General features: G+C 44.6%; 1 protein-coding gene across 1 annotated transcript; it reads right to left on the bottom strand.

The window, feature by feature from the left end:
• Positions 1 to 1,530: 1,530 nt before the first annotated feature.
• On the bottom strand, positions 1,531 to 22,509 carry TMEM222 (transmembrane protein 222). Its single transcript, XM_063954700.1, has 6 exons — positions 22,336 to 22,509; positions 8,182 to 8,266; positions 6,560 to 6,591; positions 6,371 to 6,467; positions 5,627 to 5,754; positions 1,531 to 5,530 (listed from the first exon to the last, which is right to left on the bottom strand). The coding sequence occupies exons 1-6, from the start codon at positions 22,455 to 22,457 to the stop codon at positions 5,443 to 5,445; spliced, it is 552 nt and encodes a 183-aa protein (XP_063810770.1). The 5' UTR covers positions 22,458 to 22,509; the 3' UTR covers positions 1,531 to 5,442.
• Positions 22,510 to 23,261: the final 752 nt, after the last annotated feature.

Below are 23,261 nucleotides of genomic sequence, written 5' to 3'. Positions count from 1 at the left end.
TAGAGAGTGTAACGGAAGGTTATGGGGAGAGGTAGTGGGTGATGAAAGGGAGGTGGCATCACAAGGGCAAGTATGTACTGCCACCAGCGTGCAAGAACAGTTATGACTTCCACTATATGTTTACACTATTTCCCTTACACCCACCAACCTGGTGAGACACAGTGAAACTTAGCATTGGCCTGAACACCCCTTTGAGGACCGGACCAGATGCTGAGTAGACTATACTCTAACAAAGAAGTTCTCAAACTCGGTCCTCGGGAGCCCACACAGTGCATGTTTTGCAGGTAACCCAGCAGGTGCACAGGTGTATTAATTACTCACTGACACATTTTAAAAGGTCCACAGGTGGAGCTAATTATTTCACTTGCGATTCTGTGAGGAGACCTGCAAAACATGCACTGTGTGGGCCCCCGAGGACCGAGTTTGAGAACCTCTGCTCTAAAACAATGGAAAGGGTAAAGCCGCTCAGTGAGCCAGAGGAAAGGCGAGGAGCTGAGAGCGGCTCATGTTCCCCCTTCACCCGGTGCCAGAACCACAGACCACAGTGTTTAACTCTAGTGTCTGGGATACTGGCGGCGGGTAGCACAGCACTGGCAGTGTCATATAATCAGTCAGTGCAACTCACTGCAACCCTACCGGCTACGTGCCCCTTCACTGCAGCGGCCCTGGTACATTGCACCGGCTGTACTGCTGCTAGTCCTGCCTCTGACAGACATTGGTTTCATTTTACCTTTTTTGCAGGGGGGGAAAAAAACGTTCACGGTCAAACAACTGTTTATCCATGATAATATGGACATTTTTTATGTTGCAGATGCATGATGGTGGACGTGTGTATAACTTCTTTAATTTAAAAATGTAGAAATACAATGTTATTTTTTTTAATCGTGCAATAGGTTAATTCATGCATGAAAGAACTAAAGGGGAGGTAAATCCCTACCCCTTGCCACTTTTCACATAGATCCTCTGGTAGAAGTCTGAAAAGAGGAGATACATACAGTGCCATTTATGAGCCCCTTACAGCCAATCATAGAGCTGGCATGAGTCTTGCATCACTATTCTTTGATGAGAACATTTAGATATTCAGGATCTTAGAAAGCAGAATGATGTACACTGCAAAACGTCATTGGTTTTTTCACAACCACACTTGGTTGGTTTGCCACTTGCACTTCAAGGTGTATTACTACCCATTTGCTCTTGGGAGATGCCATCACAAACAAGAAGTGTACCTGGTTGCGCAGAGAAGCCTGAATCTCAAGAAGCACACTCTTTGCATGACCTCTGTTTGAAGAATTAACTCAGCAGATGCTCTAATCAATCAGTGTGGACTACCTAAAAAAGCAAATGCCAAAATTGTTACACATTGGGTAGCAGTGATCTTATATCAAGTGTAAGTACAAAGCCTTGAAGATATGGTCCTGGATGTGCAGAAACAGGAGTCCTGAAACCCAATGCAATCACAACACATAAGCACATCTTGTACCGTCCTCATTTGGTAAGAGCAACTGCAGCCAAAGAATAATGCAAAATGCATATGGAGCAGTATATCAAAATTAGATAATTTATTGCAAGTTTGTTACAAATCCCAATATAAACAGTTTTATGTAATAGGAAGAAAAAAACCGAAGCAACACATTGCGATTTGCAGTGCCAACTAGTATTTCACTCTACAAGGCTCTTAAGGCAGATAGCTACAGCAAGCAACCAGTCTGTCACATTCACATTTACCCCCCACACATGTAAAGCATAAAAAACACACTAATTAAAATACTAATATTGTTACAGAAAAATCATGGAAGGCCTCAGAATACTAAAAAGTATATCTAAGTTGGAAGTAGTCTGAAGAAAATAAATAAATAAAAAGATATACAGTGGTGTATCTATAATGGGTGCAGTGTGTATGATGCACACGGACCCCTGGGTTCAGAGGGACCCACACAATACACCCTTCCCCCATTTCTTCAATACTTACCTCTCCAGAGTTCCACGGCAGTGATCATGACTCTGAAACTAGGTGGCCATTTTCTTGCCATTTTACACATGCGCAGTAAGAAAAATGTCGCTGCGCCATTTTCCGTGAGACCTGCACACCGCCTAGTGCTGAGAGTCGCGGTCACTGACTGCTAGAGAGGAGGGGGCCTGGCCGGAGACAGCACCTCCTCTCTTAATACGTCCCTGATATAGTTATGTGCACATTATAGCATAACAAATGCACCAAATTAATTATTTGCAAACATTTAGCCCAAGGATCAAAATGGTGTAAACACTGACACCCCTCTGGGACAATTCCCTCAGGTACCCCCCTTTAAAGTGTGTCCCATTAACAATTCAGGATTAGAAGCAAAATAACCAGCGTCAGAGCCAATAGAAAACTGAAGTTCTTTTTGTGGATAAAAATGGCTGTTAAATTCTTGCACATCCAGGAAAGCCCTAAAAATGCAACTTCCTATCCACCCCTCTCTCATTCCAGTAAATTTATATACAATTTAAGATATTTTTTTTCAGCTGCTATGAAATATCAGGCACACTGGTCAGCTACTTTATCCCTTATAAGGAACACTCATTCTGTCAAATCCTTGACTGCTGCAAACTGGGGAACACTGAGCCACCCAAAAAGGTCTTACAATTTGTAAATCATCTGTGAAAAACCTGTCAAAAAATCCAAAGTGCCCATCATGTATGAGACCCAAACCACTATATCTAGGAGCAGTATGGGATGGTGAGAAGGGCATAGGTACCAGTGCTGATCCAGAACAGTGACCCGCATGGGAGGGTGAGTGCAACCTCTGACAGGAGCCTGGTTAGCAGTGAAGACCATCATTGTGGCGTCAGAGGAGCCGGCAGGGAAAAGAGAAATAAGATGGCGACCTTCTTAGGTAAACCACTGGGCCAGTAGATTGATGTATGTAATAAGATACACACATTTTGCAGGGAAGAGGAACATTGAAAAACATACAGACATAAGAGGGCACAATAAAGTACACACAGTAGCAGATGAGGGGACATGGACGAACATACTGAAGTGGGGGGAGGTGCACATACAGGCATATGATATGTAAATATAAAAAAGATAGATGGGCTCAGAGGGGAACATAAATGTAGACATATGTAGATGTGCACATACAAATATAGATGGGTACAGACATGCAGCCTATAGATGTGGGGGCCTGTAGGGCTTAAGTGCCTGGGCCCAACAAAGCCTTAATCCGGCTACTCGCTGTATCGAGGGGATATGGTAATACCACAACCATAAGCAGACTTTCTCTTTATGATAGAGCATCTTTTCCATTAAACTATATTATAAAAGGAATTTGTACACTTAATTTGAATACAGTTATTATATCACCTTGGAATTTCCGAGGCATGGTTATGTGTATATTCTCAAGGATGTCTGTACATGCCACGCTGGTACCTTAATGCAGTATTGCCCACTTACCTGGCTAAATATTGTTATATCATATGGCAGAAGTTCTCAAACGTGATCCTCAAGGCACCCCAACGGTTAAGGTTTTAAGGTTATCCATACTTGACCACAGGTGACTTATTTAGCACCTCAGTCAATTTGATTTCACCATCTGAGCTGAGCCTTGAATATTACATTAAAAATTGCACCGTTGGGGTGCCTTGAGGACCGCGTTTTATAAGCTCTGTCCTATGGTCACATGGAATGCATACATTTTCATTCCATCACTTTGCTCCTGCAATGATCTCCCAATTCTGCACTTGGCTTTTTTATTGTATTTCTAGGTACTGTAGGTTGTTGTTTGTTTTAACTAAAAATAACTGCTCCCAATGTCTTGCTCTGTAAGCAGTAATTTCCATTCTCTTCCAAGTAACTGAGGGAGGCGTTGTTGTCTGTTGTGTGTAATAAATTGTGAAGTGTCTGGCACATGATGGATGTGGGGAGATCCATTGTTTTGGTGGCAATAACATAAATCATTGATTGTGTTATGTAAAATATGTATTGCTATGTTGTAGCTATGCGTCTGTAGATTTTTGTGTTCTCTCTTTAATGCGCTGTTGCCATACAGATGTGCCCTCATACAGCTTGCCACAATATGCCACGTGGCGGGAGATGCCTGGCATGAGTGAGCTGACAAGTCCCGTGCAACTCCGTTAGTGCCGGCGTTTTTGTTCTGTAGAAAATGTGTCTTATTCATATCGCACACAGAATATAGCCATACCTCATATCATTTTAAACATAGGCCTCTTGTGCGTTCTATTCACATTACTTTGCGAAAACGACACATTTTAATGGAGAAAGTTGCACGTAAAGACGCTTGGAGCTACCAAGTCACGGCATGGTGTGACTAGAAGCGCTGTTTAATGTGCAGGGAGGCTAGATGTAAGCGAACACACCTGTATATCTTGAATAATGGGTTAGACCTAGGCTGGGTACACATTAGACAATACAGTATGTCTTCCGATATCGCAGATTGGAGCAACATATCGACCATATCGTCTAATGTGCATGGACATCAGCGCGTTCTTGCCCGCCAACATCTGCTGTGCTGCACGGTAGATGGGAAGACCCGTCTAACGACGGCATGCAGTTTAATGCAGCCATGAACGATATATTGCATGGTGACACGCTTTATCGGTCAGTGCGTACGGGCAATCAATGTATTTTTTCATCAGTCTTCCCGTCAGCCGTGATCTGGGTTGTCCTAGTGTGTACCTGGCATTAAAATTTCTCAATGGACATTTAATATTGTGTGCGCATGAAATATATATATATTAATCGGAACTATCATTTCATAGTGAGAACAAGAAAACCTTTCTTTGTTTTTTAATCATCCATTTCCCAAGAATTAACATACTTACATGTATAAAAATCTTGCACATCTGTACAGAGATAAACGGTACGTGTGTAGGGGACTCCAGGCTGCCACATGATTACGGTACAGATGTTAGCTATCCCATATGCTATCAACATTATGAAAACACCACATACTGGGCAGTAATCTAACTGTACAATATCATCATTGCAGCAAATACATTGTTATAGTAGATTATATATATCATTATATGCACACACATACATATGCACTCCCGTACACCAACAGGTGACTACCAATGAAATACAAGCAATGGCATTCTATTTACAACCGTACTGTGTACGTGTTACTGTGCTTATGAGTGAGATTTGGACACCAATTATTGGTTTGGGTATATTACATGAGAGCCTAAGTTCTATACGATTGTTAGTAAGAGTACCTGCTTATCCGAATAATACCACAAACATTTAAAATAACATTTCCTGCAATTTTCCAGTTGGTTTAAAGAGACAGGATAAAGGAGCCATGCGAGTCTCACAGAAACAGAAAGTGAACAGATAATTGACACAGTTTGAAGACACTGTCCTCTGTTCCATCTCCCCCTTCATTTCTGGTGGGGCTAGAGTCAGGATGGCTGATAGTCATTTGGAAGTCCACACTGAAAATGTCACAGCAAGTGTAAGGTGAGAATGACTGTGAGAATTGCCCCTACCAGCAGGAAGAAGGGAACCCAGGTCTTCAGGAAGGCTCCAACACTAGAAGCACACATGATGGTCAAAAAGTGCATATTAAGTAGAACAGTGATATATTCAGATACTGAAATACATTAGTAGTGAAAGGCATGTACTCACCTGACATATCGGCTGTAGACCAGGCTCAGGAAGCAGAGTTTTACCATATTCCAGGAGGTGTTATTGTATTTCATAAGGTTTAGGGCCATGGCCACATGGGAATGACAATTATCACAGCACAAGTTGTGCTACAAGGAGAGGAGGGAAATATGTGATGCATCAAGACCATCGCATATACCAGAAAAAAATGAAAGAGATTGATAATAAATTGATTAAACCTTTTAAAGACTGGCAAAGTTGGCAAGTTGCCCATATCTAGAAAATGGGAGCCGATTGGTTTCTATCGGCAACTTCTTCACTCTTTAGAAGGTTTGACACATCTCCCCCTACGGGCGGTATCCTATTAGATGCTGTGATTTATCGCATGGTAATAACAGGCTTTTTAGCCTGATAATGCTATTGGGCTATCCAATTACAGCCCGTTTTTACCGTGCGGTAAATCACCAGTTATCGTACGATAACACATGGGATCCATGATAACATCACAGACCCATGTGTTCGCGTCCGATAACGGGTCTCCTGGGGCTGTTTATCGGGAACATACTCCCTGATAAGTGCCGGTTTACGGGGCTAATTGGATAGCCCCGGAGGACTCCTCTAGCTGCGGTAACTCACTGCAGCTAATAGGATACCGCCCTAACTGTGGGATGTAGAATTACAGTACTGTACTACATAATACAATATAGTAACAGTATAGTGTAAGCTACTCTGACAGAGAGATGAGGTAGGGGACAGGGAGCTCACCATTCGATGTTTATATTCTTCAGAAGCTTCATGGACTGCTGTATCCCAAGGGTTGGTGCCACTGGCAAATACAAGGTTAGGATCTAGCTGCCAATATCTAAGGAAAGGGGATCAGAACAAACATGGGAGAAGCAAATGAGAAATAAGGAGATTGAAAGGAAATTGTGTAATTGTAAGAAAGCCACTTACTTGACTGGCTTCCCAAATGCCATGCAATCCTCCTGTAAACAAAAACAAAAAAAGGATTCACATTGGGTATATTAATGTAGTTACATTAAATCTTTAATGGGCATATACTTTCCTTTGAACTATACATAATTAGGAAGGTATTTTGGGGTCATAGTACCTTAAGCATGATAGTATGATCTTAAATGGTAGTGCGTAGTATGCTGTGCTAAAATGAACAATGTAGATAAATTTCTTTAAGACAAGTAGGTAAATATGAGCGCTAAAAAGTGTGTATTGGTGTGGGAAATATACTATATCACATGTACCGTGGTTAATAAGCAGAAACAACAGAAAAACTATAAAAGATGTAAAAAGAAACATGTGTCTACTATTCACCGCTATCCATCACTATTACAATCTAACCATACACAACCTACAAAAGATTGCCCCTCTCTTTGCTCTAACATCTTGTATTTTCTTCTACTTCTCAGTACTGCTCCTATCTATATTGATAGAATTGCTTTCAATTCCTTTCCTTTATTACCTTTAATTCTTAGTCTTATTTTATTTCTTTTTATATTCATTTATTTTTACTTTATTTTTATTTAATAATTTATTTCTATTTTAGTTTTACTTCTAGACATTTGATCCTATTTTGTTAGAAGTATTTTTTATTATTTCGAGCTAAACAAAGAAAAAACAGTAACCATTGTTTTTACTGATTTTAATGGAACACATGCTTGCCGCTAAAAAGGCAAAGCCCCTGCCCTAGCAAGGGAGGGTCACTCCTTGGAAAAGAATCCAGCAGCATTTCGAAACGCGCCGGAGTGCACTCACTAGGTGGAAGGCAGCGGTCTCAAGCTCCCCAGCGTCTGACATCACCAGCAGCCGCCGCCGGGATGCCGAAGCGTGCCCGCACCTCAGCAGCGGTCAGAACAATACCGCCAACGGTGTCTTTAGGGTAAGACAGGGAAAGCTTGCTACCAGCCCAGTTGGACTGAAGTACTCTGCCTTCCACCAAGAAGAACTTAAAAAAGCTGTTCACATTTGTTCTTGCTCACTTATTTTTCTTTATTTTTAACAATTATTATTAACCACAGTAAATGTGATATACTACATTTCCCACAATACACAATTTCTAGTGCTCATATTTACCCACTTGTCATATTGATAGTATGATCTGTCAATGTACTTGAGGATTATTAGATGACAAATATATAAAACAAATCTTATATATGGCATAGCAAGGTGATAAAAAAAATTATGATCTAAAAAAATAAAAATAAAAACTAATAACCATATAATTCTGTGTTATACAACAGTCAGACAACATTTTAATTTCTCACTATATAAACATTCCAAGACAATTTTATAACGGGATACTTAATGATACTTGGAACAAAGGCATTGCAGTAAATGAACTGTGCTATACTAAAAACATATGTTTAGAGGTTTAAATATCTATTAACACTAGAGGGGATGTTTTTCCAACTAATTGCATCATTAGTGTGTATTTCAAGTAAGAAATTAGCTCCATAAAATATAATTAGATTTTGGACTCAATAGTAAAACAAATAAACAGGAGACCGTGGATAGCTTTAAAATCTCTGTAATTGGTTTTCAGCATGCCACAGTTTACTCACAGACACATAATAAGGCCCGGCAAAGTCTCGGATCACACCAGATGATGTACAGATCCCCATATGACCAATGAATGGAAACAGCCATCTGAAGAATTAAATCCAAAACGTGCATTATGGTCAAGCAATATTTATACAAGGTTACTGCATAAAATAAGCAACTTACACTATTATGCTCAGTTCCCATCTTCGCAAAGTAACCAGTTAAGGGGGTGTCCAATTATAAATGACCGAAGGTAATTGCATCACCGGGTGGCTATCCTATTAGCCCAAATGTGGTGGGCTTCCCCCCACCTCCTAATGCCTGCACTTATCGCAGATTATCCGCGATAAACGGCTGCCGGAGCCACGATAATACATGGGATTGGGGACTTATCCCTGATCCTGTGTGTTTTTGCGCGATCGCAGGTATATTTTTGGACGATGAAAATAGACCCCAATTGGATACAGCAATAAAGACCATAATGCTGTGGGAAGGAGAGGGGGATTAGGTTTAGGCACCCCATGGGAGGGTGAGGGTTAGGCTGCTGGAGGGGGATTAATTGTAGGCTGCAGAGAGGGGGTCAGGTTTAGGCACCCCGGGGATAGGGAGGGTTAGGCTGCCGGGGTGGGATGGGTTAGGTATAGGCTGCAAGAAGCGGGGTTTAGGTTTAGGCACCACCAGGGAGGGCTAGGGTTAGGCTGCGAGGGATGGTTAGGGGTACCATGCTTACCAGACCCGTCGGATTTTAAACATGAATGCCGCAGATGGTATTCTGACTGCCGGCATCATCTCTGCGGGCATTTCATTGTCAACCCTCCTAAGTTCCTCCTCTTCAGGCAATCTTATCAAATTCTAGAACCACTCACATAACCTTCATAGGCTTTCCTATCCAATCCCCTCTGTACAGTCTATACATATCCTCACATATTTTCTCTCTCTTCACTTTCACATCCTCCTGACCAACACTGCTGTGTGGCCATGTCATACAGCCCATCAAGAACCTTTGCAAATCTGGTAGACCATTATGCAATAGATAGCACCTATCCTTGTGTATCAATGTCTATTTCCCTCTAGATTGTAAGCTTGTGAGCAGGGCCCTCCTGCATCTATTACTGTCTGTTATTACCCAATTTTGTTTTAGCACTGTTGTTTCCAAAGAACAACGCTATAAAAGAAACTTAATAAATAAATAAATTAGTATACAATATACACAGTGGTAAAAACAGGAAGCAAAACCCCATTTTGGCAACTAGTAAATAGGATTTTAATTACCTACCGGTAAACCCTTTTCTTGTAGTCCGTAGAGGATGCTGGGGTCCACATTAGTACCATAGGGGTATAGACGGGTCCACCAGGAGCCATTGGCACTTTAAGAGTTTGAGAGTGTGGGCTGGCTCCTCCCTCTATGCCCCTCCTACCAGACTCAGTCTAGAAACTGTGCCCGAGGAGACGAATATCTTCGAGAGAAGGATTATACACAGACAGTGGCGAGATTCATACCAGCCCACACATACAAGGCACATCAAGCTAACGAGCTTGAAAAACTTCAGCAACAGCTGAAACAATACTTACCAAGTAATAATGCAGTACATAACTAACAACAAAGATGTACTGAACCAGATAACAACTGCAGGAAAACGAAGCGCTGGGCGGGCGCCCAGCATCCTCTACGGACTACGAGAAAAGGATTTACCGGTAGGTAATTAAAATCCTATTTTCTCTTACGTCCTAGAGGATGCTGGGGTCCACATTAGTACCATGGGAATGTACCAAAGCTCCCAGAACGGGAGGGAGAGCGTGGAGGCTCCTGCAAAACTGATTGACTTAACTTCAGATCATCAGAGGACAAAGTATCGAACTTGTAGAACTTTGCAAACGTGTTCGACCCAGAACAAGTTGCTGCTCGGCAAAGTTGTAATGCCGAGACACCCCGGGCAGCCGCCCAGGAAGACCCCACCTTACGAGTAGCGTGGGCCTTTACAGACTTAGGACACGGCAATCCTGCCGTAGAATATGCATGCTGGATAGTGAACCTGATCCAGCGAGAGATAGTCTGCATAGAAGCAGGACACCCAATTTTCCTGGGATCATATAGGACAAAAAGAGAGTCCGATTTTCTGTGACGAGCAGTCCTCTTCACATACTGTAGATCTTCAGAACACTTACCACATCTAAGGACTTAGATGAAATTGAGGCGTCAGTAGCAACTGGCACCACAATAGGTTGGTTGATATGAAATGCCGACGCAACCTTCGGAAGAAACTGCTGACGTGTCCGGAGCTCAGCTCTATCTTCATGGAAGATCAAGTAGGGGCTCTTACACGACAAAGCCCCCAACTCCGACACACGTTTAGCAGAAGCTAAGGCCAACAAAGTGGCAGCCTTCCACATAAGAAACTTGACCTCTACCTCTTGCAGAGGCTCAAACCAGTCAGACTGGAGAAACTGCATCACCAAGTTAAAATCCCATGGCGCTGTAGGCGGTACAAAGGGAAGCTGGATGTGCAAAACTCCCTTCAAAAAGGTCTGAACCTCAGGGAGGGAAGCCAATTGTTTCTGGAAGAAAACGGATAGGGCCGAAATCTGGACCTTCACAGATCCCAACCTCAGGCCCATATCCACTCCTGCCTGCAGGAAGAGGAGAAACCGTCCCAGTTGAAACTCAACCGTAGGAAACCTCTTGGACTCACACCAAGACACATATTTTTTCCAAATACGATGGTAATGTTTAGACGTTACTCCTTTCTTTTTTTGTGTAAACTGTTTTTATTAGTCAAAGCAGTATTCAAAAACATTACAGAAACATTTTCAAAAAACAAAAGACAAAAGGAGGGCATACAGAAATATCGCGTAGCATATATCCATCAGTACCCCCCACATCAAGCGCCCTTAGCTGAAGTATATCTGTCTGCATTTCTGTCATCATTAAAACTTATAAGTGAAGAGCATAATATCAAAACAGCATCAATGAATGGGAAAGAGGAAGAAAAGAGAGAAGAGAAGAGGAAAAGAGGATAAGCAAGGGAAGATTAGAGTGGGCAGGGTCAGGTGTGACGGTCTGCATGGTGCGGGTAGACTATTTGGGGAGTGTATGGGTGATCTCCACCAATCCTGAGTCTGGGCCACAGTACAGGAACAACACTGTCGGAGTATGGGTATGGGTATAAATAATGGTGCAGCTATGAATATGGGCCCGTATACCAATATGAGGGGGGTTATGTCGCAATATAGGACCTATACTGCGATGTGTCTTTAAAGTCGTACCAGGGAAACCAAATAGCTATGAAGTTAACTGTTTTCCCAGATGAGAAGGAAACCAAGTCTTCCATGTCCAAAAAGTGATCAATCTTTGTGAACCACATTTTAATTGAGGGTGGAGAGGTAGATCTCCAAAGAATTGGGATTACCGCTTTAGCAGCGTTGCAAAGGTGTCTTAACAGGGAATGTTTGTAGGAGTGTGATCTTGCGGGGGTGTGATTAAGGAGCCAGAAATCTGGGTCTCTCAGGATTTCGTCACCTACTATCTGTTCGGTGCATTTAAATACTTCTGCCCAGAATGGAGTTATAAGAGGGCAATCCCACCAAATGTGTATAAAACTCCCTGGGGCATTTTTGCATCTCCAACACATATTTGAAAGAGAAGGAAACATTCTATTGAGAGCACGAGGGGTCCTATACCACCTATATATAAGTTTATAAAGGGTCTCTAGTGTCGAAATGCATAAAGAACTCGCCTGAGCGTTCTTAAACACGGATTCCCAGTTTATTTGAGTAGGTAGCCCCGACAATTCCCTTTCCCAGGAAGCCAAGAAGGTAGGAGGTTGTGGGAAGAAATTTTCCATAATCAACGTATAAATTTGAGAAATAGTATGTGTGGGTGAACTGGGGGAGATACATAGTCTCTCAAATCCAGTGAGGTCCCTAGTTACGTCAGAGAAGTTCTTGGGAGATGATATAAAATGGTGGACCTGCAGGAACCTCCAAAACTCAGCACTGTGTAGGTTCCAAGAGGACTGAACATCTGAAAAAGAGCGCGCCCTACCCGAGCTCACCAGCTGACCGACTCTAAAGATCCCAGCTTCCGCCCATGGGGCGAAAGCAGTCCCTTGAAGGCCAGGGGCAAATTCGGAGTTATAGAGAAAAGAGGTTAAGGGGGACCGTTTGGAGGATATATAACTCTGGGATCTCAACTTGGCCCATAATCTGAGCGTGGGAGAGACCGTGGGATGTGACACCTTCGGGAGGGTAGGGAGCCAAGGTGCAATCTCTATATAATATGGGAGACAGCCCTCCTCTAGGAGGACCCATTGTTTGCGATCCTTGGCACGTGTCCATTCCAGTATCCTATTCAGGTGTACTGCGTGGTAATAGGGATATGTGGGAGTTGTTGCCCCCCTTGATGTTTTCTCCTGAACAAAATATCATGTTTAAATCTAGGTGTATTACCACCCCATACGAATGTACGGATAAGCCTCTGGACATCTCGAAGCCATGTGTATCGGAAGGGTCTGGAGAAAGAATAAAATCCTGGGGAGGGCATTCATTTTAACTACGTTGATCCTTCCGAACCAGGACAGTCTCAGCTTTTTCCACAACAGGAAGTCTAAACGAAGCCTAGACAGTAAGGGTTTAAAATTTAGGGAGAACACTTTGGATAAGTCATTGGTCAGTAACACCCCCAAATATTTTAATTTATGATCATGCCAGGTGAAGGGGAAGGCTTGTTTCAGGCTTTCTACTATAGCAGGAGGTGCAGTTAAGGTCATGGCAATAGATTTGGAATAATTTATTTTGAAGTTAGAGAGGACTCCAAACCTCTCAAACTCCACCATTAAGTTTGGCAGAGAGGTGACCGGATTCGTGATTATTGCGAGTAGATCATCGGCATATAATGCCAGTTTGTATTCGGTTCCCCTCACTTACAAGCCCGAAATATTTGGGTTAGCCCTAATGCTTCGGGCTAGTGCTTCCATGCAGAGGACAAAGAGCAATGGGGATAGCGGGCATCCCTGTCGCGTACCGTTGAAAATTGGAAAGGGGTCAGAAAGGGTGCCATTAATCTTAATTTTGGCGGATGGGGAGGTATAGAGGGATAGGATTCTGTGGAGACAGATGTTACCAAGTCCCAGATGTCTCAATATTCCGGTCATAAAATCCCAGTCCACTCTGTCAAAAGCTTTTTCTGCATCGGTTGACAGTAGGATAGATGGGGATGAGAGCTGACCTGCATAGTGAATCATGCTGAGCACTTTGGTGGTATTGTCCCTGGCTTCTCGGCCTAAAACAAACCCAGCTTGATCTCCGTGTATCAAGCCAGGCAATAGTAGTTTAAGGCGGTTTGCAATCAATTTAGCGAAAAGCTTTATATCAATATTTAATAAGGAGATTGGGCGGTAGCTGGAGCAAAGACTGGGGTCTTTACCCTCTTTGGGTAGAACTGCAATATGGGCTTCGAGAGATTGTGGGGAGAAGGGCGATTGGTCAGATATAGTATTAAAGGCTCTTGTAAGTATGGGGATTAATTTCTCTTTAAAAGCTTTGTAATATGCAATAGTATATCCGTCAGGGCCGGGACTCTTGCCATTAGGAGAGGATTCAATAACTCTCTGGACCTCCTCAGTAGAAAAAGGGGCGTCCAGCTCTTCTATTTCTGTTGCGGTCAGTGTGGGGAAATGTAAGGTCTTTAAATAGTCAGCTATGGCTTTTTGATGGGACGACCTGTCAAATCTGCCGGTTGGGCCGGAGAGGTTATACAGGGTAGAGTAATATGTCTTGAAGGCCCTGGCTATGTGAGATGTCTGGTGTTGGGGTTGGCCATGATTGTCTTTAATTGTATGAATGAAAGTAAGAGCACGTTGTTCTCTAAGTGCTATGGCCAATAATTTTCCAGGCTTGTTGCCCCATTGATAGTATCTGCTACGGCACTTCCGATAAGAAAACTTGACTCTATCTGAGAGTAACTTATTCAGAGCCGCCCTAGCAGTTTCGAGATCGGCGTAGTGTTGTGGGGTTTGGGATTTTTTATGTAGAAGTTCTAGAGATTGTATTTTAGACAGTAAATCCTCTCTGAGTTTCTCCCTCTGCTTTTTGCGAAAGGATCCTATTTGAACACAGACCCCCCTGATAACACATTTGTGTGCTTCCCATACTGAGACTTTGGAGATGTCATCTAAGTCATTGGTACCAATATAGGAGTCCAAAGCGTTATCAATTCGGGACTTACAGTCTGCATCTTGTAAGAAAGTGTCGTTGAAACGCCAGGACCATTGGCGATGTGCGTTGGGAGGTAAGCGTATGGTGAGGTTGACTGGGGCATGGTCGGACCATACAATCTGTCCTATAGAGGCATCAGACAGAAGGTGTAAGTGTCGGTGACTCAAAAATAAATAATCGATCCTGGAATATGTCTGGTGTGGGTGTGAGAAATAGGTGTAATCTATATCAGTGGGGTGTGTCAATCTCCAAGTGTCGATCAGATGGTGGTCGAGCAGAGCACGCCTCATTCCCCTATGCTCCCTTTCTGGCTTGCTGGAGATCATTTTAGAATTGTCCTGGCGAGGATCCAGGGTCCAATTCAGATCACCTCCCATCACCACCACCCCCTCCAATAGAGGTTCTGCGTCTTCTAGAATTGAGGATAGAAAGGAGGGTTGTTTAGCGTTGGGGGCATATATGTTTAAAAAAGAGAAACGTTGGCCATGTATGTCGCATTTCACCAGCAACCCTCTACCTTCAGCTATTCTGTGGGAGGCTACATTGAGGACAGGCAGATGACGGGCAAGTAGGATGGCTACACCCAGTGTTTTACCAGCCGAATTATTGGACAGGAAAACATGCGGGTAATAGTGACATTTTAGGGACGGAGCGTGTCCCATCTTGAAGTGTGTTTCCTGAATAAAAGCAACGTCTATTTTCTCGTCTCTAAGCCATTTAAGAAGTTTAGACCTTTTTTCAGGGACATTCAGCCCCTTAACGTTAAGGGTAGTTACGTGTAAATCACTCACCCCCATTATCAGTCAGATCCAATCGTTTCAGGATAGTCTTCTCTTCGGCAGACCCTGTGAAAGGTGAGGGAAAGATAGCAGGGGGGGGGAGGTAGGAAAAAAGGAAGAGCAAAGAAATAGGAAGAAAAAGCTGCGGCGGGGGAATCTCCGCCAAAAAATACTTTAACATTAAACATGAGTAGTATTACTACAAGAACTGCTGCAAGAAGGACAGGAGCGGAATCCTGCCGACTCCTAGTCCAAAGAAACAGGGGATGCAGCATATTGGGGTCTTGCGGGGGGTTCAGGACAACGACCACTCCCAAAATAGAAACTCGTTAAATATACGGTATTACCGAGGTGTGCACTAGGCATATGTGAAACATGAAAAATAGAGCATACAAATATATAAGTACATGTATTGGTATAAGAGCGCACAGACAAACCTCAAGTCATCAACCCGGGTTTCAATAGACTTTAGTGTCTGTACACTGTTATCCACCCACGTAAACAAAAACAACAAGAAATAAAAAGGAAAAGAGAAAATACTAGTAAAAACAAAAACCGATCACATTGGTGAATAATACATTGCACTATGAAGAGATAGAAAAACTCAATGTATAACATATTCGGCAAGTAAATTTACATCCACTCGGGACGAGGCATCACACTCAAGGAGGCTTCGAAAGTCGTGGGCCAGGAGTGGATCCCCGCATCCGTGGGGTGCGAACCTGCTGCCACGCGTCATCTGGAGGGAGTACAACAGGTAAGTCCGGAAGGTGGTGAAAGGCGTCCCAGTCAGGAACCGGAACCGGGGGGATACCTAAAATCGTGAAGAAAGCCTGTAAGTCCGACGGTCTAGAAAGACTCGCAATTTTGCCGCCATGAGAGACCTGGAGGGAGAATGGAAAGCCCCATCTGTATTTCAGCCCGAGCTTCCTGAGAGAGTCTGTAAGAGGTTTCAAGGCGCGACGTTGTTGTAAGGTTGACCAGGCAAGGTCATGGAATATCTGAATCTTGTCGCCTTGAAATTCAATGTTGTCTAGTAGACGGGCCGGCCTCATTATATCCTCTTTTTGGGCGTAATAGTGTAGCCTACAAATCACGTCCCGTGGTCTGTCGGAGGGCAAGCCTCGAGGGCGAAGGGCTCTGTGAGCTCTATCGAATATGATGTCTTTATTCGGGTCCAGGTCAAAAAGTTCCCCGAATATCTTAGATAAGGCGTGTACCAGGTCTGTTTGCTGGACGCTCTCCGGCAGGCCCCTGACTCTAATATTATTTAGCCGGCCGCGATTATCCATGTCCTCTATGCGCGACTTTAAGAAAGAGATATCGTCCCGTTGGTGAGATAGCACTTCCCGAAATTTAGTCAAAGAATCCACAGTAGACGATTCATGGCGTTCCAGGACATCGACTCGAGTCGCGATTTGAGACATATCTTGTCGGAGCGCTGTCACTTCCTGAGTGATGGTGGATAGTAGACGGGTCTCCAAGGCGGAGGTCTTGTTTCGTGGGAAGTGATCGTACATGAGACAATATTTCACTTATCTCCGCAGATAGGGAGAGGGCCTGTGAGGGCTCCGGAGGCCCAGGGAAGGTCATGTCGTCCACCGGGTCGTGTACACTCGAGAAGGTCGGGACGTTAGTAGAAGCAGAGAGGGTCGAGGTTGGAGAGGTTAGGAACTGACGTAGATCTGATGAACGTCGATTCGCGGGGGGAGGAATCTCGTCCGGCTTAGTCTTGGCCTTCTTTTTTTTCTTTATCCCTTTCACCATGAGATCGGTCTTTAGATAGAGCAGATTAGAATTACACTTTCACATTTCCTCGGTATTATGTAGCATGAGGGCCGTCATCGTGCAAGAACCCCCCTCGTGGTCTTAGGGTAGCATCAGGCAGGCATGCACGAGGCTAGGGGCCCATGTTTTCACTTGTAATGGTGGTGCCTCTGATATATCTCGATCGGGGTGTATATACGGGACCCCAGGCCACCGATTAAGGAGTCAGCCAGCAATTATAAAGAGTAATTAAATGGATAGGTGGATGGATGGATGGATGGATGGATGGATGGATGGATGGATGGATGGATGGATGGATGGGTGGATGAGTGGATGGATAGATGGGTGGGGGGAGAACTGTGATTGTTTTTATAGTATTTTGTAGTGTGAGCAAGCCTATATGTCCCAGCTTTGTGGATCCCCCTTCTTTCTTTTCTACACGGTGCTGTAGCTGCAGTGAAAGCACAGTACAGTGCCTTTCACTGAACTTAAGATGGCCGCCGGGCGTCCTCTGTCCTCCTCCCGTCTGCCGAGTTGCCGGGTCCCCGTCACTGTGGAAGCCGGAGGCAGGGAGGAAACGACTAGCCGCAGCAAGCGGCCGGCGGTAGGTGAGTGTTTAAAGCTCCTCTTGATGTTCGCGGCCCGATCAGCGGGTCCCGGAGCCGTCCCTGGCCTACTGCTAAAATCGAGGCCCCGGCTTCTTCCGACCCCGCAGGCCGCAATCCGCGGGAGCAGTTAAAACTGCTCCCCGATTCCGCGGTACCTCAGGGGTCTCAGCTGGGGGGCACCAGGAGGGCAGCAGATGAAGTGGGGTGGCCTAGTAGGCGTAGACACAAGGGGAATAGTTAATTTGGGCTATGGGTCTAAGGAGCTCTTTTCCAGCACGTCTGCCTCCTTCAGACCCCAGACCACGCCCCCCGTTACTCCTTTCTTAACCTGAATCAGGGTAGGAACAACCTTGTTCGGAATGCCCTTCCGAGCTAGTATCAAGCGTTCAACCTCCATGCCGTCAAACGTAGCAAGTCCTGATAGACGAACGGCCCCTGCTGCAGCAGGTCCTCTTGAAGAGGAAGGGGCCTCTCAGCTCTTCTTGTAGTAGATCCTGAAGGTCCGCGTACCAAGCCCTTTTCGGCCAGTCTGGAGAAATGAGGATCGCTTGAAACCTTGTTCTCCTTATTAGCTTTAGGGTTCTTGGGATGAGTGGGAGTGGTGGAAACACATACACCGACTGGAACACCCATGGAGACACCAGGGCGTCCACTGTCACTGCCTGCGGGTCCCTCGACCTTGAACAATAACGCCGAAGCTTCTTGTTGAGAAGAAAGGCCATCATGACTATTTGGGGTAATCCCCAACGGTCTGTCATGTCTCTGAACACCTCTGGATGAAGACCCCACTCCCCCGGATGAAGATCGTGTCTGCTGAGAAAGTCTGCTTCCCAGTTGTCTACTCCCGGAATGAAGATTGCTGACAGCGCCAAAGCGTGTTTTTCTGCCCAAAGGAGGATTCTTGTTACCTCCGCCATGGCAGCTTTGCTCTTCGTTCCACCCTGTCGGTTTATGTAAGCCACTGTTGTTACATTGTCCGACTGCACTTGAATGGTCCGATTTCTTAGAAGATGGGCCGCCTGAAGAAGACCGTTGTATACGGCTCTTAATTCCAGAATGTTGATCGGAAGGCCGACTTCCAGAATTGACCACCTTCCTTGGAAGGTCTCCCCTTGAATGACTGGGCCCCAGCCCCGGAGGCTTGCATCCGTGGTTAGAAGGATCCAGTCCTGAATCCCGAACCTGCCGCCCTCCAGAAGGTGAGGTAGTTGGAGCCACCAGAGGAGCGAAATCCTGGCATTTGGCGACAGACGAATTCTCAGGTGCATGTGCAGATGAGATCCTGACCACTTGTCCAGGAGATCCAGTTGGAAGGACCGAGCATGAAACCTTCCGTACTGGAGAGCCTCGTAAGAGGCCACCATCTTTCCCAGAAGGCGAATGCATTGATGAACTGACACCTGGGCTGGCTTCTGGACATCCCGGACCATTGTTTGTACCACCAACGCTTTTTCCAGTGGAAGAAATACCCTCTATACTCCTGTGTCGAGGATCATCCCAGGAAAGGACAACCTCCTGGTTGGTTCCAAGTGTGATTTTGGAAGGTTCAGAATCCAACCGTGGACACTGAGAAGATCGATCGTGAAAGCAATGGACCGCAATAGTTTATCCCTGGACGATGCCTTTATCAGCAGATCGTCCAGATATGGAATGATGTTCACCCCCTGTCTGCGAAGGAGAACCATCATCTCTGCCATCACCTTGGTGAATACCCTCGGTGCCGTTGAGAGGCTGAATGGCAGGGCCTGGAACTGGAAATGACAGTCCAACAAGGCAAAGCGGAGATACGCCTGATGCGGCAGCCAGATCGGAATGTGGAGGTATGCATCCTTGATATCTAGGGATACCAGGAATTCCCCCTCTTCCAGACTTGATATAACCGCTCTTAGAGACTCCATTTTGAACTTGAACTCCTTCAGAAAGAGACTTTAGGTTCAGAATGGTCCTGACCGAACCATTCGGTACCACGAAAAGGTTTGAATAGTAACACTTGTTGTGCACATGAGGTGGTACGGGCACAATGACTTGTGACTCCACCAACTTCGGGACGGTGGCTTGTAGGACCGTCCTGTCTGCCAGCAGAGCTGGTAAACCTGATTTGAAAAATCGGTGAGGGGGAGATTTTGAAACTCCAGCCTGTACCCCAGGGACACAATATCTTGCACCCAGGGATCCAGGCCGGACGACACCCAGACATGACTGAACTGCCTGAGTCTCACTCCTACCGACCCCACCTCCGGGACCAGCAGTCCACCATCATGCGGAGGACTTTGGTGTACCTGAAATAGGTTTCTGTTCCTGGGAACTTGCCGTAGCGGGTCTCTTGAACTTGAGCTTACCTCCCCGAAAGAAGGTGTTTGACGGCCTGGCCTTTCTGGGCTTCGTAGTCCGAAAGGGCTGTGATGTAGGTGAAGAAAACGGTTTCTTCGGAGCAGGAGCAGCTGAGGGATGAAAGGGAGACTTATCCGCTGTAGCCGTGGAAATCCACGCATTTAGCGCTTCCCCAAAGAGAGCCTGACCTGTATATGGTAGGGACGCCACACTCTTCCTGGATTCTGTGTCGGCAGACCATTGACGTAGCCACAGTCCTCACCGCGCAGAGACTGACATGGAAGAAATTCCTGCAGCCATGGAACCCAGATCTTTCATGGATTCCACCAGAAATCCTGCTGAATCCAGAATGTTGCGCAAAAATAAGCCAACATCATCCTTATCCAAAGTATCCAAATCTTCAAGTAAGGTGCCAGACCACTTTACTATAGCTCAAAGTATCCAAATCTTCAAGTAAGGTGCCAGACCACTTTACTATAGCTTTGGCAATCCAAGAACTGGCAATAGTGGGACACAGTATAGCCCCTGAAGCCGTGTACATGGATTTGAGCGTATTATCAATCTTACGATCAGCCGGCTCTTTCAAGGCGGTAGATCCCGAAACAGGCAACACCACCTTTTTTGAAAATCTGGATACTGACGCGTCAACAATAGGCAGGCTTTCCCATTTTTTCCTATCCTCAACAGGGAAAGGAAATGCCACCTGAACCCTCTTAGGGATCTGGAATTTTTTCTCAGGGTTTTCCCAAGCCTTTTCAAAAATAGTATTTAATTCTTTTGACGCAGGGAAGGTTAGCGAGGCTTTCTTATTCTCAGTGTAGTAAGCCTCCTCAACCTGCTCAGGTGGTGTATCATTAATATTCAACACATCCCTAATAGCCTCTATCATCAACTGCAAACCTTTAGCAAGAGATGCTGTCCCCCGTACCCCATCATCACCGTCACCATCTGTATCGGTGTCATCCTGCATAATTTGTGCTAAAGGACGCTTATGGGAGTACACAGCAGGGGGACCTGAGGTACCAGAACTGGGCCAGACTGCCATATTCTGCAGCACCTGGGTAGCAGATTAATTCTGTGCAACCCTCTGTGAAATCTGAGAAATCATATTTTTGATAGAGGATAACCATTCCGGCTCCCTTGCTGGAATCCGTGCTAAATCAGTGCAATCCTGATTACATGGAATGGGATCATCTTGAGAGGACAAATCCTCTGCAGCATATGACACAGAGTCCCTGGACATTGCTATTGGTGACCACAAACACGCCACACACACACAGGGGATACAGAGAGAGTTTCTCCCCAAGAATGGCAAGAGAGACACAGAGATTGGAGCCAACCCACACACAGCACTTTTATAAATATAAGGGAGGACCCTTATGAGCGCAGACTATGTACTTTAATAGGTTACACGACCTTGGACTGCACACCCTTATTCCAAACATAATGAGAGATGCTATCATGCTGAGACTTGTAGGTCCACACAGAAAAAGAGAAAATTACATATCTGGATACCATACAAAACTGAAATAACGTCACACTTGTACCACCTACCAAAAAGCCAAGCTTAATATCTGAGCCACATCAAGTGCCAATCCACTGACTTGATCCAATTAAAATCAAATAGACGTGTGTACAGTACATATAGGGCATCATATAGTACGGCAAAATCCTACTAAGTTACAAGGTTGGTGTTGATTCCTAGAGTCAGGTATAAACCAAAGACGAAAGAAAGAAGACTTTTTGTTCGGGCACTCTTCTTTCTTTCTTCTTTGGTTTACATGTTACAGGCTGTGTCTGAAAAATTACAGATGCTGATTGTACTTTATCTCTGCCCAAGGTCTGATACATCGGACCCATAGTGACATTAAAGCTGGGTACACAATAGATATTGTAAACAATATCGCTCATTTTCACCCAGTCGAGTGATATCTTTTGTAAAATCATCCAGTGTGTACACACAATATCGTTAACAATGCATGCTCTCCCAGGTCGTTAACGAGGGCTTCTGTTGTCTGTACATGCAGGTCAGTTTTGATTATGTTGTTGACAATGCATGTACAGGACGGAGGCAGGAGGACGTCACTGAACGATATCGTTAGCAAGTATGTGTATGCACTACCTCGTTTGACCGGGATATCAAGTGGAAACACTGATGACATCGTTCATGGAACGTATCATTTTGGGTGTACCCAGCATTAGGGACAATATTAATCTGTCATTTAAAAAAAAAAAAAAAAAAAGTCACTGAACTTTTTGCAATCCTCAGTCTTCAAAGGCCATTGCATAAGCACTCTGCAGGTAGCTTCATACCCCTATATAGTGACTAATAAAATAAAGCTTGGATTTATTAGAGGTACATTGTTTTATGTAATCATACATCTAGAAATGGCAAATGCAGATCAAGATAGCACTGTAGCAAATGTTCATCTATATGTTGTCATGCTGCCTGCAGATATACTGAACCCTTCCTTACGTCAGCACAGGTATTGGCGTCCATACGACGCAATGAGGAAAACGGCTTCTCTCCGGGTCCGGTTTCATCTTCTCCTCCACCACTTCCGCCATCACGGGTAGCAACACAGCCACTTCCGCCATCACTGTCAGTTTCCCACTGAAGCTTCACATGCCAGGTTCTGACGTCACATCCTGCAGTCTCTAGTTTCCGCTATAACAAATGCTGTTTGCCGATCTTGGTTTTTTACATTAGTTGACTCGTGTACGATCCTGCTGTTTCACCGTTCCCTGTGTAAGCACCGTGCTGCGTTATGTTGATTTTCATTCCATGCCAGTAATGTAGAATAGGGAGTCCGCCCCCTAGCGGGGGCTTTTGGCATTGGCGGAGCAAATTGAATAAAGAAGATGATCTGTTTATTCTTTCCCCGGGCCTTTCTTTTTTTTTTCTTTTTCAAAACGTAAATGGCCACGTCAAATCAAAACGTATAATAAGAACATACATAGAGGCAGAAATGGACCTGCATACTTCCCAGCGTTTAAAGTTGGGTGATCAGGCCAAATGTATGCCTTACACTACATCACAAACAATAAGGGCCACTGCAGTACCTTCCATCAACATCAGGAATCTCCTAAGTTATTATATTTATATATAATGCTCCATATGGGGTTCATAACGCTGTATAAAGGGGATAGTGCAACTTTATATAGATATTTTCACAATTTCACACAAATACAGAATGAAAATGTGCAGTTACTGTAATCATGTAAAAAAAAGGGGGGGGGGGGGCTAGACGCACACTCAGCAGGGTCTATTGGCGGTCGACTGCAACTTGTTCCCTTGTGTAGATCCACGTGGGCGAATATGCAATTACTGAGATGCCCATTGTAGCTTTTGTACACGCTAATACTGATTAGTACATCATCATACGCCACCATTGGTCGCAC

Source organism: Pseudophryne corroboree, chromosome 2, assembly GCF_028390025.1.
Source record: "Pseudophryne corroboree isolate aPseCor3 chromosome 2, aPseCor3.hap2, whole genome shotgun sequence".
Classification (NCBI taxonomy): domain Eukaryota; kingdom Metazoa; phylum Chordata; class Amphibia; order Anura; family Myobatrachidae; genus Pseudophryne; species Pseudophryne corroboree.
The sequence above is the reverse complement of the archived record's forward strand: the minus strand, read 5'-3'. Positions and strand labels throughout refer to the sequence as shown.

Coding starts and splice junctions, on each gene's coding strand:
- TMEM222 (XM_063954700.1), bottom strand. CDS start 22,457: ATGGCGGAAGTGGCTGTGTTGCTACCCGTGATGGCGGAAGTGGTGGAG. Junction 8,267..22,335: donor ACGCCAATACCTGTGCTGAC/GTAAGGAAGGGT, acceptor TTAATTCTTCAG/ATGGCTGTTTCCATTCATTG. Junction 5,531..5,626: donor GTCTACAGCCGATATGTCAG/GTGAGTACATGC, acceptor GTGTGCTTCTAG/TGTTGGAGCCTTCCTGAAGA.